The following is a 15,132-nucleotide window of genomic DNA, read 5'->3' on the forward strand; positions in this document are numbered from 1 at the left end:
AGGAATATGCCTACTCTCAGAAAGCTCACATTCTAATTGGGAGAGACCACAAACACTGGAAAGTTGAACAGCAGAGGGTACAGAAAACACCTTAGATATCAAGGGAGAGACCAATAGCAAGATTCAAGGATCCTCAGGGGACACTGTTAGGGAAGAGGAGCCTGTTGGTCTTTAGGTGGGTAGGGTTTCAGCTGAAGCCATTAGAGGAAGAACTCTTCTGTTTTCCCTCTCTTAATTGTTCTATTTTCTTACCTAGTTTATTTGGCTTTGTGTGGATTGGCCTAGATCGTTGTTGCTGTTTCCATTTCTCCAAATCTTCCAATTCTTTCTTAGCAACTAAGCCAGATGGGAAAGATGAAAGAAATTAATGGAAGTTAAAGGGAAAAAATAAGTTATTTCTGAACACCAAGAAAAAAATTGAAGGCAGTGATTTCTAAGTGTATGAGGTAGTAAAGAATATAACAAGGGAGGGTCTAGCTTCTAATTCTTGTTCATGCCCCGGAATGAACCTGAAACTCACAGTCACTCTGGCATCACAGTTTCAATATGAGTCCCATTTTAAGAGGAACAAATTAAATAACCACATTTTGCTTCATTAACTGAAATGCAGGAACTTAGTTTTTCCTCCTAAATTTATCAACCCTCAAAAGTCGATTACAGAATCAACAGAAAAAATTAGGAGAATTGTATTTTTAATAAATGCATTCCAAATAGACTTAAAATGATGTTTTTAAAATATTGTAGGTATTTAAAACCTGCTAAAGATTGTGGTTTTTTTTATTTTTAATATAATTTCTTTTGAAATTATTTCTTCCCAGTTTTTAATGGTTCAAAAAGTCATGCTCTAATGTCTCAGAAGAGACACACAATGTAGAAGTAATTCTGAGTTCTTGAAGGTTCAATCAGTGGAGCACAAACTCTGTCAGGGACTACCACACTAGAAAGACGAAGAATGGAGTCATACTAAGGGCTGGCCTAAGTACAGAGAAATGGATTGTGGACAGGCTGTGCCAACTGGTAAGTTTCTCAATCATGACAACAGATAAATCAAAAATTACAAAATGGTCCTTGGTCCTGTGAAGTTCCATCATGCTTTTTTTTTTTTAGTGATGGTGGCAGAGGTTGCCAAGAATCACACCCTAGTTTATCTATATATATTAAAAGCTACCATCATTCTAAATAAGAGATCCTTATCCAGTGACCAACCAAGGGGCATACTACTGGAAAAAATTAAATCATATTGATTTGGTATTTGTGCTATAAATAAACCCAGTAACAAATGGAAGTTGTATTTAAATGATGACACAAACTCTCCATGAAGAGGCTAAGGAAGGAGGTAAAAGTTGGCTTTATTGTGCATACAAAAGGAACAAAAAGACATTTCTTGGAACTCCTGGTCATTCTATATTGCAGCACCTAAAATAAGCAGTTACAAACAAACCATGATCAAGATAATTGCAGCCTAGGTACCAAGATTGGTTGGTGGGGTTGAAGAGGTAGAGCAGGTCTGAGAAGAATTTAAGGTTTTCCAAATCAAATTACACTGACTACAACATTTTGTGACTTTAATATAAAAGTAGGCATGGGGAGAATGGGGGAAAAAAGATGATGACTAGCATAAATCAGGAGTAGGAAATGAGAGACCAAAGGCTTGTAAAATAGGTATCAAACACATAGCCCACTAAGGCTGCAACATTCCCCAGTACAACAGGAACCAGATTAAAATGTAATTGGGAAATATTTAACAAAATATATAAAAACATAACAGAAGAAAATGCTAACATGCAGGTTGCTAAGTCAATATGCAACCCAGAGGGATTCTTAAGTAGGTTTTAGTGGTCTCTCCAGTTTACATTTGACTTTGAGACCACTGTTGTAAACTATACAGAAGCCTCATGCCTAAATATCATAAAGACTTTATTCTTGTAAAAAAAAATACTGGGAGGTTCTGGAACATTAATGATACCAAATAGCAATACACAAAAAAGAAATCTATTTTAAAGAAAAAGCTATTACTGGTTACCAATGTGAGAGTCATTTCTGAATCAGCTGTCTGTGTAGTATCAGGGAAACAATAGAAAAGAGATCAAAATTAAAACCAAATTAGAAAAATAAAAATAAGGGGATATGGCATGCAATTGAGGCAACTCCAATATGACCTATGAAAATAAGCTATTGATATTTTTTTAAAATGAGAATTGGATTTAAAAGTCACTATTTTCCTTCTTTTTTTTTGCCTTTTGGAGGGCAATTGGGGTTAAGTAACTTGCCAGAGGTTACACGGCTAGTTTTTTTGTGTGAGTGTTAAGTGTCTGAGGCTGGAACCAAACTCAGCTTCTCCTGACTCCAAGGCGGGCACTTTATTCACTGCGCCACCTACCCACCCACCATTTTCTAATTGAATAGATTTAAATCCATCATCATAACAGAGAAATTGAGAAGCTTGAACTTTATGCAAGTTGGAAAAAATGATATCCTGATTTGTGATATCAGATCATTTGTCAAATTTTAGAGAGAAAAATGTGTGAGATTTTAATCTTACAGATTTATGAAGGATTTGTGAGGTCCCCCAAAATAGCAAGAAATAGAGGAGGGAAAAACAAGAAATCTTGCTAGGAGATTCAAGTCAACTCACCTAACGCACATTTAATAATATATCTAGAAGAGAAGACAACAAAAATGGAAAAGATCTGTTCAGGTTTCTATAATGAACTCTTCCTCTATCAGTGGTAGTGAAATCACCTAGATTTGACTGTCATATAGTCCATGATTGACAGTATGGGATAGAAGAATTGATAGTGAAGGAAAAAAAGGAAGGGAAGAAGGGTACAACCAGACAACATATACACAAAAGACATTTATACAAAAAGCAACTCACCTTGGGAAATGAATCCTTAAGATACTTGCAAAAGGGAAGGATGTCAGAGGTTTAGAAAAGTGTAGACAATATTAAAGAAAAAAGGTCCTTGAGGAAATATTAGTAAGTAGCAGAGTGCCCTTTTTACCCCCATCTCTATAAAATCTGCATGACAATAATCTTCAGATGCATACCTGAATTAAGTTATAAAAAGAAACAAACTTTCACAAATAGCATTCTATGGTAGCTCAAATCTTAATTACCCAATTTACTGAATTACCCAATTTACTCATCTAAATGACCCAATTTACTAGCCATCTAAGTGGTACTGTGAATAGAATGTTGGACTTGGAGTCAGGAAGCCCCTAATCCAAATGATCCTTCAGACAATTTCTAATTATGTGACCCTGGGCAAACTTAACTTTTATCAGTCATACTTTCCTCATCTCCAAAATGGAGATAATAATAACACTTGCCTCCCAGGGTTCTTGTAGGGATCAAATGAGATAACCTGTGTAAAGCACTCTGCAAACCTTGAAGTGCTTATATAAATTCTAGCCTACTGTAATTACTAATGGTTCAGAGAATATAAAACACCATCAAGCTTATTTTTTTCCTATAAATATGCTGACTCAATAGAGCCAAATGCCCCCCCTTAAAGACTATTTTCCAATAAGGGGTCTTCCATGTACATGTTAACATCATAAAATTCCCTGAAGGATGAAACTTAGGGTTTTAAGTGTCTTCTCATTACAACTACCATGGAGGCATGAATGCAGGAGAAGTCTACCTGCTGAAGTTGGCCATGGACATGGAGAATGGCCAGTGAAAAGATAAATTCTTTAGATATTCCCGTGGGTAGATAACATTAAACCCTGAATCTGTGTAGAGTTTCCTAAATGACATCCCATCATCATTTTAAAGAATTTGGCCTAACAACACGGGGGAAAAATGTCAATCAACAGCCATATATTTATTAAGACATGTCTATGGGAGAGACACTATGGTAAGCACCAGGGATATAAAGGACAAAACATTCCCTGCCCCCAAAGAGCTTACAGTCTGTTGGGGGGAAATACTGTACATTTATATAAAAGTAAAAGCAGACACCCATGAAGCAAAAAAAAGAAAAAAGAAAAAAAGAAAACTCCATGAAGATTTTAGGCAGGGAGATGGGGTGGGTGGGAAGTGTTTTCCCTGGTGGTATACATAAAAATATTTCAGTTTTATGGGAATTCTAGCTTATGATAAGGTTCTAAGTACATACCAACAGCATGTCTTTTAATATAGATCAATTATTTACAACTCTTCTTAGTGGAACAATTTTTTTTAAAAGAAATGGTTAAAAACAATAAAAGCATCAAAAGCCAGTGATACTCATTAGATCTATGAAGTACACCCACACACCAGAAAACCCCCAGAATCAAAGCAAAGCCAAGAGCACAGAATAACTGAATATACATACTGCTTGTTATCTTGTCTCTTCGGATTTGATCTGGAGCTATCACAGTAAACCCAGCCATGCTAAAATAGAGGGAAAAAACATTATGTAAGGACATGCTTCCGGGGATAGCCTCCATTACATTGCCATGCAAAAGTAATCATTTATTTTAAAAATCATTTGGAATTGCTTCCTCTTGAGAATGTCTATCCATCATTTTGATCAACAATATTCACTGAGCAGCTTCTGTGCACAAACATTCTTCTAGGATCTCTAAAGGAAAGAAACAAATATACAAAATGGCCCTAACCCCCAGTGTAAACTGGCTGACTGAGGAGATGGAGCATATATACATGAAAAAGTGATGGCGTATGATGATTGCTAAAGGAGTGGTTCCTGATGATAGCTATGCCAGCTCAAAAGCAGAAGAGATGGGAAGGGATTTTAAATGGGCCTCTTGACTGAAACAGTCAGTAGGGTGTATGCTTTGAACTGTTTTTCTATCAGCCACCACATGGCAAATTTAAGAGTTAGGGAGTATATAGTAGAAAGAGGGCTGGACTTGGAACTAGGAAAAGCTGTGTTCTAGTTCTGCTTTTGACTTTATTTATGATCTGTATAACCACGAACAAGTCACTTAACTGTTCAGTACCCCCCCCACACACACAGAAAGCTCTGGGATAAATGAGTTAGGATCTGTATCAATAAAAAATCCACCCCCACCAAGACTTCCCAACACTCAATAAATCACAAGGGGGGGGGCAGAAAACAACCCCCAAACAAATACACACTTGAGAAACAGAATGAGGAGAAAGAAGTGTAAAAACAACAACCACCAGTTTTGAAATGGGCTTAAAAACTATGATCTATGCAATAACCATCACCCACAACTGCATGCACCAGACTGAGGAAGAATGCTACGTACCACTTGACATCAAAGATGGATGCATTACGCACAATGAGACATACATCTTTGACATGGTCAATGTTAGAATTTATCTGGCTTGACTATACTCATTATAAAGGTTCTGTTTTTCTTTTTCCCTTTCTCAGTGGGGATGGAGGGAGAAAAAAAAGCTTATTGATGGATAAAAAAATTTCAAATATGATTATGAAGACCTTTGCAGAAGAATCTAGGTATTTGACACCAAACAGAACCAAGAAAACATACAGAAACAGATTGGATCTCATGAGTATGTGGGATACAAGGAAAATACTGTGGATCAACACAATCACGGTTTGCACATATGGATTTTTAAACCACTAATTACTCTTTAGACGACTCTTTATTCAACAAGGAAATGTGTCGCTTCAAAGAACAAATTAGCAAAGGTTGAACAGCAGAGGCCAAAAGGGTTGATTAACAGAAACCATTTCTTCCTTATCTCATTACTTACCTAGCAGCAAGGTTTCAGCCAACTTCAAACCAGCCTGTAATTTTAGGCACGTGAATGTTAGGTAGACAACCACCGCTGCATGCAAATTGGGCTGCTGGAGACCCAATTACCCAACATACATCAGCAGAAGGTGCACGTGAAGCCCAGTGTGCACCCAGGGTTATGAATACAAAATTAGGAAGCTGTTGCTGAAAATTAATCCCTTGTCCATTACAGTCTTTGTTCACTCAGAAGGAAGATTTTTCATTCCTCGATTGCCACGACTTCAGAAGATCTTGGCTGCTGCAATTTTGACTAGAAAGCTTAAAGTCCTGAATATGGTCAAACACCATAGGACCCAATCAGACAAAGATGCAGGCTCTGGTTTGAAGAGTCAAGACATGGCAGGTCCTTTCCTAATACTGCATGAGCTTCCAAATCTAGTAAAGTCAGAAAGAATTTTTAAGCAGTTATTATGAATTAGGTACTTTGCTCTAGGCCCAAATATTTCAGTATCACAAATTAAGGGACTGTGTGAGGAGGAAGAGACCTCAGAGAAACTCTAACTCCAACATAATAAGATGGCGAGGGAGAAGGAGAGCAGAGAAGGGAATAAGCATTTATATAGTGCCCACTGTATACCAGGTACTGTGCTAAGTATTTTACAAAATGATCTCATTTGATCCTTACAACAACCCTGGTAGATAGATGCTATTCTTATTCTTCTTTTTTTAACAGATGAGGAAGCAGAGACAAACAAAGTGACTTGCCTAGGGTCACACAACTAATTAGTGTCTGAGGTGGATTTGAACTCAGATCTTCCTGACTCCAGGCCTAGTAGGTTGTCCACTGCCCTATTGGCTGTCTCAATAACATACTGAAAAGTGATCATCCAGCTTTTGTCAGAAGATATCTAGTGTCCTAGGAGAAAGCCACAAAGATCTAAAGTAACACATTCCACTTGTAGATAGCTGTGACATTGCCCAATGGAAAATCCAGCCTCAGACAATTACTAGCAGTATGACCCTGGGTAAGTCCTTTACCCTCTGTTTGCCTCAGTTTCTTTAAGTATAAAATGGGGATAATAGTAACACCTACTTCCCAGGATAGTTGAGGATCAAATGAAATTGTGTTTGTAAAGCACTTTATAAACTTTAAAAAACTATAAAATGTTAGCCATTTATTATTATTTTTAATTATTATAACATTATTATTAGGAAATTTTTCCCTGATAGTGCCCAAATGTGCATCTTTTCAACTTCTACTCTACTGCTTCTGGTTAAAGCTTTGGGGCCAAGAGCAGACGTTTAATTCCTTTTCCACATGACAACTTGAACACTTGAACATCGTTATCCTAATGTCTCCGAGGCTTCTTTCTCTTCTCTGGCCCAGATTCATGATTTCAAGGCCCTTCACTAGCCTGTTTGCCCTCCAGTTCTGGGAATTCTATTTTAGGATGGGCATTGAAAAGATAAAGTCTCCAAATGCGGCCTAAATAAAACCAACACACATGCAAATTAAGCTCCTCCCTCTAAATCTGACCACCAGAGGCCATGTTCCTGGGAGCTAAGCCATTGAACTCCACACTTTCTAAGGCTAGACCTCCTCATCTTCACTTTGACCCATTATGTACCCTGCAGGTCCCACCACCATTACTACACTACACACACTATACTACACTACACACACACACACACACACACACACACACCCTTTCCATTGCCTCTGGAAAGGATGTACTAAAAGAACTGTTTTATCATTCCACTGGTCATCTTTTTGACTTACCAATCCATAACGCCCCTTCTTGGCCACCATTCCCAGATGTATATGGAGATTAGAAGCACAGATACACACACTTGCACGCATATATCATCATAGTGTCTCCCATTAGAATAAAAGTTCCTTGAGGGCACAGACTATCTCAGTTTTGTTATTTATATCCCCTGCACTTGGCCTAGAACTTGGCAGGTAGCAAATGTTTAATGAAAGCTAGAAAAGGTTCACCCAACTTTATAAAAAAGAGAAGAGTCTGCAAAGTATAAACCAGCAAATTTGACTTTGATCCCTGATAAATTCTAGAATCTACTAATAAAAAAAAGAAACATTGATTATAAGGAGTCAGTTTGGGTTCATCGAGAATATCATGCAGACTAATGGTATTTCTTTTTTTTCAAGACTTACATTATAGTATCCTGTTGACCCATGTTGAACTTATATTGCCCTAAAACTCCCTTTTTCAGATAAACTGCAATCTGGCCTTACTTATTCCATCTTGTATCTAATTTTCTAAAAACCTAAATGTAATGCTTTATATTTATCCCTATTAAATTATATCTTTTAGATTCGGCCCAATATATTAGCTTGTCAAGATCTTTTAATTCCTGCTATCTAACATCAGATAAGCATATCATCTATGCTTTTATCCAAACCTTCCAATAATATATGGACAAAGATCCCTGGCATACTTCACTAGAGCCCCTCTTTTAAAATTTAAATCGAATGACTAATGGCTATATTTTGGGCCCAGGAACATAGTTCTGACACTACAAAATGATACTATTTTTTAATCCCATTTTCCATGGGCATAGCACAGGAAACACTGCTTTTTTAAAATATAGGTAAACCATATCAAATGTTCTCCTGATTTACAACTCTAGTAATCCTGTCAAAAAAAAAAAAAAACACAAAGTCAAAAAAAAAACCCATAACATTAGTCTGCATGACATATCCTTGATGAAACCACACTGGTTCCTTATAATCAATATTTCTTTTTCTAGAAATTCACTAATATTTCTTTTCTCAATAGATTCTATAATTTATCAGGAATCAAAGTCTAATTCACTGGCCTACACTTTGCAGACTCTACTCTCTTCTCCTTTTTGGAAAGTTGGGAGAACCTTTTCTAGTCCTGGTACACCTGTTCCCCTTCTCCATGATCTTTCAAAGAAAATCAACAGAAATTCAGTGATCAATATCCACAAATCCTTTCAGAATCCAAGAATGTAGTCCACCTTGACCAGGTAAACTCATGAAGATCAACTACCTCTGTATTTCTTTGGGGTATCACCTTCCTATTAGCTATTTTTTGTTCTGTCCCTCTAAACCTAAATATTATTTTCCTTGTCAGGAAAAACAAAAGCAATATCACACTAGAATGGCTCTGTCTTCTCTCTTTTGTGTCCATTATTGACCTGTCAAGCAAAGCAACAATCCGTTCTTTGATCTCCTTTTCTCCAATGGAGGGAGGGAAGGAAAGAAGGAAGGAAGAAAGGAGAAAAGTAGAAAAGGAGGGAGTAAAAGGAAGGAGGGAAGGGACTGGGGGAAAAAGGAGGAAAGGAAGAAAGAAAGAAGGGAGAGAAAAGAGAAAGAGAGGGAGGTAGAGGAGGATGGGAAAGGAAAGGAAAAGAAAGAAAGAGAGCAACCCTCTTCTCTGTCTTCATATTTCTTTGTCAGCCTCAGCTCATACTGAGCTCTAGCATTCCTGCCATTATTCTTTGAGACCTTAATGGAATTTTGTATTTAGTCTCCTTGACTTTGCTTTCATCTTCTATACTTTTTTTAAGTTCCTGTATATCCACATTCACTTCTTTAGATACCTCATTCTCTTCCTGGTCCTCCTTTCATGTCTTCAGAATTTCATTCCTGAGAGCTTCCCATCCTTCCTACTCTGATCTCCCCTGCAGAGTTTTAGTCTATGAAGTTCTAATTGAACCCTTCAAAATATGCTTTCCCAAAACCAAGGTCCACGTCAGACTACACTCAGCTTTCCTCTCCTCCATCACAAATGCTAACAAGGAATGGCTGTCTCCCCTCTCCCCCTCCACCACTACCACCAAGAGATTTGGACCTAGAATATGCCCTACCTGGTTCTGGTATATTTGGAGGGATGAAATAAAGAAATTATTAGCTGCTCTACTTGGAGCAGAGAGAAAACTCCAGCCGAGGTCAAGAAGACTGAAGTCAGTATTATATCATGAGTCCTTACAAAACTTGTGATCTGTTTCTGAATGCTTCCTCATCCACTTCTTCCTTCTGTTTAGGCTGTCTATTTTGTTGATGTTATTATTGTTGTTGTTTAGTTGGTCTCAGTCATGTCTGACTCTTTGTGACCCCACTGGGGGTTTCTTGGTAAAGATACTGGAGTTGTTTGCCATTTACTTCTCCAGCTCATTTTATAGATGAGGAAACTGAGGCAAACAGGGCTAAGTGACTTGCCCAAGGACACACAGCTATCAGGTGTCTGAAGTCAGATTTGAACTCAGGAAGATGAACATGCCTGACTCCAGGCACTCTATCCACTGTACCACCTATCTGCCCCTCTAGATGGTCTATAGTATTCTCTAATGTATTGCTTCAGTATTAGCTTCCATTGCTTAATCCAAATGGTCTCTACTATTGATGCCCTTCTCCCACCTCTATCCCCCATTTCTGGATTTCTTAAAAAGGTTTTATCTTAAAATTAATAATACTCTGTACCAGTCTCTCCCTTTACCTACCTATTTATTTTGAGAAAAAAAGGCATACCCCTTTAGAATAATATTGTAGTCATGGGTCCTTTCTCTATTAAGTTTCAATATCAGCTATAAAGAGTTAAGTTTTCCTTCTTACATTAAGACTTTCAAGTTCGGGGCGGCCAGGTAGCACAGCGCGAGTAAGAGCACCGGCTCCAGTGTTGAGAACACCTGGAGATCGAATCCCGGGCTCAGACACTTAGCACCCACCCAGAAACACCTAGCCGTGTAACCTTGAGCAAGTTACTTAACCCCAATTGCTTAGGGGCGGCCAGGTGGCTCAGCGAGTAAGAGCACCAGCCCCCAGTGTCAGGATGACCTGGATCAAATCCGGGCTCAGATACTCAGCACCACACCCAGAAATAATAACTGGCCATGTAACCTTGAGCAAGTTACTTAATCCCAATTGCTTAAAAAAAAAAAAAAAAAAGACTTTCAAGTTCATCTTGCTTGTTACCCATATGCTGGGTGTGTGGGTGTGTGTGTACCCAAAGTGTGTAGAAGAGTGAATATGGATAGGAGATCTTGGCAGATATAAATCCTAGCTAGATGGAGAGAGAAAAAACTTTCTCCCTCCCCCTTCCTCTCCACTTTAAAACCTTTAGAATTAGATTTGCAAGACACGGCAAATACATTTTTACCAGCCCTTGTGAGGTATACTCCATCACAGGCCAAGAGTCCATTATCCTTATATACTGAGCTGTGCCTCAGAAATCCAAATTCCCTTATCAGACACTTATCGTCTAATGAGTTTTTCATTTCCTTCTTCTGTCTGACAAGTTTGAGGAGGTTCTCTGTCCTGCATATGTGCACCCTGGGAAGACAGACTTCTCTGTTACCAAGTCCACAAATTGATGCTTCAGCTGTAACTCTCAGCAGGGAATCAACCACCACCATTCTCTTCTTTCCCTGACCCTAACAAGGAGATCTGTCATCTGAAGGCACTTCTGAGTCTATATCATCATTCTTTGAAGGACATATTTAGCTGCTTCCCTCTCAAAGGGTCCAGTTCTAGCCTCTTGAGGAAGAAACTCACACAGTATCTGCTACTTAGGTCCAAGTATTCAATCATCCTTATTCCCTTTTCACCTATGTGTGACAATTTTCCCACCTCCTAAAAATGGTACAGGATTCCCCTCTGCCTCTTCACATAATTTTTCTTCTTTGTTTTGACAGTACAGACTTTTTCTTGGTTGCTGGTTTGGTGTTGTTGTGTTTTTTAAGTTTTTTTTTTTTTGCATGTTTATTTTTAGAACTAGATTCCTCTCCAACAGGGAAGCAACCAAACACAGTAGAAACAGGATAGACCAGTATATCAGCAATGTAATATTCACAATGCCTACAACAATTACAGATATGCTGATGTAGTATCAATCACAAAATATATCAGGCTTTCTATATGGGTGATAAAGAGAGAACATTTATTAAAATACCAAAAGATTGAGTCCCAAAACCAGAAAGTCAAAGCCATCAGAGTAGTTATGAAATTGGCACAGGTAGATAAAGTAGAAAGCACCCACATTCTCAAGCCTTTAAAACAGAACAGGCTACCTCAGGCAAAGGTCCTCCTCTCCCCACTCACAGCAACCACCCAGCGTCCAGGAAGCGTGCTCCCTGCAGCTCCGGCCCCTGGCAGTCCTCAGCAGGAGTCCTGAGCAGAAATTCTGGCTGACTCAAGAAGGCGTTCGCACTTCCGCTGCCACAGCCTCTGCTACTGCTGCCTCCATTGCTGCCACTGCTAGCTACCACAGGAACTATAGCTTGGCTTCCGCTTCCTCTTGCTCCACCCCTTCCTGCTACGTCAGCAAGTCCAATGGGGCATGGAAGATCTTTAAATCCCATAACCCTTACAGCCGGGAATCAAAAAGACCAGAATTCAAATGTGGCCTCATATACTTACTAGCTGTGAGACCCTGGGGAAGCCACTTAATCACTATCTGGCTCAGTTTCCTCAAATGTAAAATGGGTATAATAATAACATCTATTTCCCAGCGTTATTAATGAGGAACAAATGAAGATTATATTTGTAAAGCACTTAGCACAGTGTCTGGCACCCAGAAGGTGCTCAATTCAAGCTTATTTCCTTTCTTCTTTCTTGATAGCCTGAGGAGTAGGGAGGTACATGCTACTCAAAGTCTTTCTTCTAGGAGGAAGACCAGTTGACATTGTATGCACGGGTAATGATTACTAAACATGTCAGAAAGACAAATTTCATGCCTTTGGAGGTCACTGCAAAATTCTCTCTGCACTCCATACTTCCTAGAAACAAGAACCTTTGTCTTCTGCCACACTTAGCAGTTCTTGTGACCAACTCCCGTGAAGTACTGCTATGGCATCCCGGAGATCATCTCATTTTCCTGGCACGTAGTGATTTATATTGGAGCTTTCACTAGAATAGGAAAACCCATCCTACGGGTTTCACCTTTGTCCTTCTGCTCTGGCATGGTGTAGCAGCAAGCACCCCAAGCGTCCTCAGGGTTTGCAGCTACCACAGGTTCTTGGATCTGCTTTGTTAAAGGAAAGCAACTCAAAATGGGTTAACAAGCTTACTTTAATCAGTCAGACATATATCGTTTACCTTGTTCAGGGGAAAAAGGTCAGCGCCCCGAACTTCAAAGCATACAGGCAGAATTATCAAGACAGAAACAGATCAAGTAGACAGATTTCCAAACTGTCCAACCATTACATCCATACCCAGTCAACATCTGGGTTTCCACATCTGGGTTTTTCAAAGCCGGGGGACTCTCAACAACGGCTTCCCAAAATTCAGATCAAATCACAGAACACTTCTCAAAGTGAGTCCCAAAACAAAGCTACACATCAGGGCTTACATAGCCTTCTCCTGGCTCAGAGAATGTAACAACCTTATTGACTCACTGGCCAATCGAGAAGTATCTACTGAAAAACAAGCCTCCCTCCCCAGGCTTCAGGTGCATTTTAGCCTAGGGGCAGGGAAGATCTTCCAAATTTGCATTCCCATTACACATGGTGAAAGGATGCCAGTTAATCTAACACATTTGTATATTATCATCTCAGCACAAAGTTAGATAGGCAGTCTTAAGAAATGTGGTTCAGTTGTTTTCAGTCATGTCCGACTCTTTATGATGCCAGTTGGGGTTTTCTTGGCAAAGACACTGGAGTGGTTTGTCATTTCTTTCTCCAGCTCATTTTACATATGAGGAAACTGAGACAAATAGGGTTAAGTGACTTGCCCAAGGACACACAGTGTCTAGAAAATATTAAGCATGACAAAGACTCTCCAGGAGCTCATGACTGAGGTTTGACCTACAGATTTTCCTCTGAAGTATCCCTTCTATCCATCCCTTCCTTTCTTCATCTACTTCCACCACAACACTAGGAAGTATGAATCGGAGAAGATGAAGACAAGTCAGGCATACAAAGAAGCACAAGTTGTCCCTAGTCTCTCCCCGTTTCAAAATCATCCTTGATAATACAGCCAAAGTAACCTAATGTATATGTAGGTTTGCTCAGATCCCTCCTGTCATCAAAAAACAAAATAAAAAAAGACTTCAATGGCACTACATTGCTTATCAAAATTAAAACTCTAGACTGAAATTTGAGATCGTCCACAATCAGGTTTCATTCTATTTTTCCAGTCTTATTCCACCATATTCCCCTTTGTCCATCCTATGTCTGAGCTAATCTGGGTTATTCATCATCTCCTGATCTTATCTTATTGTTGTTCAACTGTATCTAACTCTTTGGGATCCCATGGACTACAACACACCAAGCCCTTCTGTCCTCCACTATTTCCCAATATCTGTCCAAGTTCATGTTTGATGCTTCGATGACACTATTCACCCATCACATCCTCTGCCATCCCCTTCTCCTTTTGCCTTCAAATTTTTCCCAGCAGAGTCTCTTCCAATGAGTCCTGTCTTGTCATCATGTGGCCGAAGTATTTAACCTGCAGTTTCAGTGCTCAGATCTCATCTTAGCCTTTCCTGATTCTATACCCCTTCTTTACACATATCATTTCTTCCTTCTCCCATGTTTGATATTGATTTCATCAGCTCCCCATCTCCATCCAATATCCTTCCTCTCTAAGACCCAGCTTGAAGGTTAACACCTCATCCCTGTTACCACTCCTGACATCACCCCACCCAGATAGAGATGATCCTTCCCTCAATGCCCCCTGCCCTGGCTTTCCCTTTCCTATGTACTGAATCATCTCCTAACTTACAGTATAATTTTGTTTTGAATTTGTGTCTCATTATCTTATTATATTGCATGCTCCTTAGGAGTAGGAATAATGCCTAGCACAGCAACTTGAGTAGAGTAGGCAGTATATATTTGTTGAATTGAAGAAGCAGACATATTAACACAATACCTCTGCCAGAACTCCCTTGGCCTTGCATAGCCCACAATTCAAGACAAGCATGACCCAAACAAGTCTTTCTTATGGTAGTAGATTAGCCATGCTTCAAAGCTATACTGTGGAGGTGCTATTCATGAATTTTCAGTTTCATGGATGCATTTGGACTCAGATTCTAGTATAGAAATGCACCTATTCTCCAATTTCATTGTATGCCTTTGATTTACATAAGTAGCAGTTTGAGAGACAGCCTAATAAAATAAAAAGATCCCTGGATTTGAAGTCAGAGCATCTGGGCTTAAATTCTCAGTGTGTTTGTGACCTTGGGTAAGTCACTTAACCACTCTAAGGTCTCAATTTCTTCATCTGTCAAATGAAGGAATTGATCTTACTGGTCTCTAAGGTTTCTTCAATTTTAAAATCCATGATGCATAATGATTTTTTTAAAGGATCAATGATTACATTTACCATTTTTGAAAGTTGTTGCTTAAATTGTTCCAGGGGTTAGTTATACTCTTGGATCCAACAATACCACTATTAGGTCTGTTACCCAAGATGAGAAGTGAAAAAGGGGAAAGAAACTGTATGTTCTAAAATATTAATAGCAGCTC

General features: G+C 39.0%; 1 protein-coding gene across 4 annotated transcripts in view; it reads right to left on the reverse strand.

The window, feature by feature from the left end:
- EPSTI1 (epithelial stromal interaction 1) overlaps window positions 1–15,132 on the reverse strand; it is a 111,178-nt gene that overhangs the window by 73,375 nt on the left and 22,671 nt on the right. For 3 of the 4 annotated variants that reach the window (XM_069068683.1, XM_069068684.1, XM_069068685.1), the window contains exons 2-3: window positions 4,323–4,381; window positions 253–336 (exon numbers count right to left, since the gene is read on the reverse strand). In XM_069068683.1, coding sequence (XP_068924784.1) covers window positions 253–336; window positions 4,323–4,381 — 143 coding nt within the window. Of the gene's footprint in view, window positions 1–252; window positions 337–4,322; window positions 4,382–11,736; window positions 11,959–15,132 lie in introns of those variants that run through there. The other variant, XM_069068686.1, reaches the window with a different exon arrangement.

The sequence above is a fragment of the Petaurus breviceps genome, unplaced genomic scaffold (assembly GCF_028583685.1).
Source record: "Petaurus breviceps papuanus isolate PSGF00001 unplaced genomic scaffold, PetGlider_PUasm1.0 90769, whole genome shotgun sequence".
Taxonomy (NCBI): domain Eukaryota; kingdom Metazoa; phylum Chordata; class Mammalia; order Diprotodontia; family Petauridae; genus Petaurus; species Petaurus breviceps.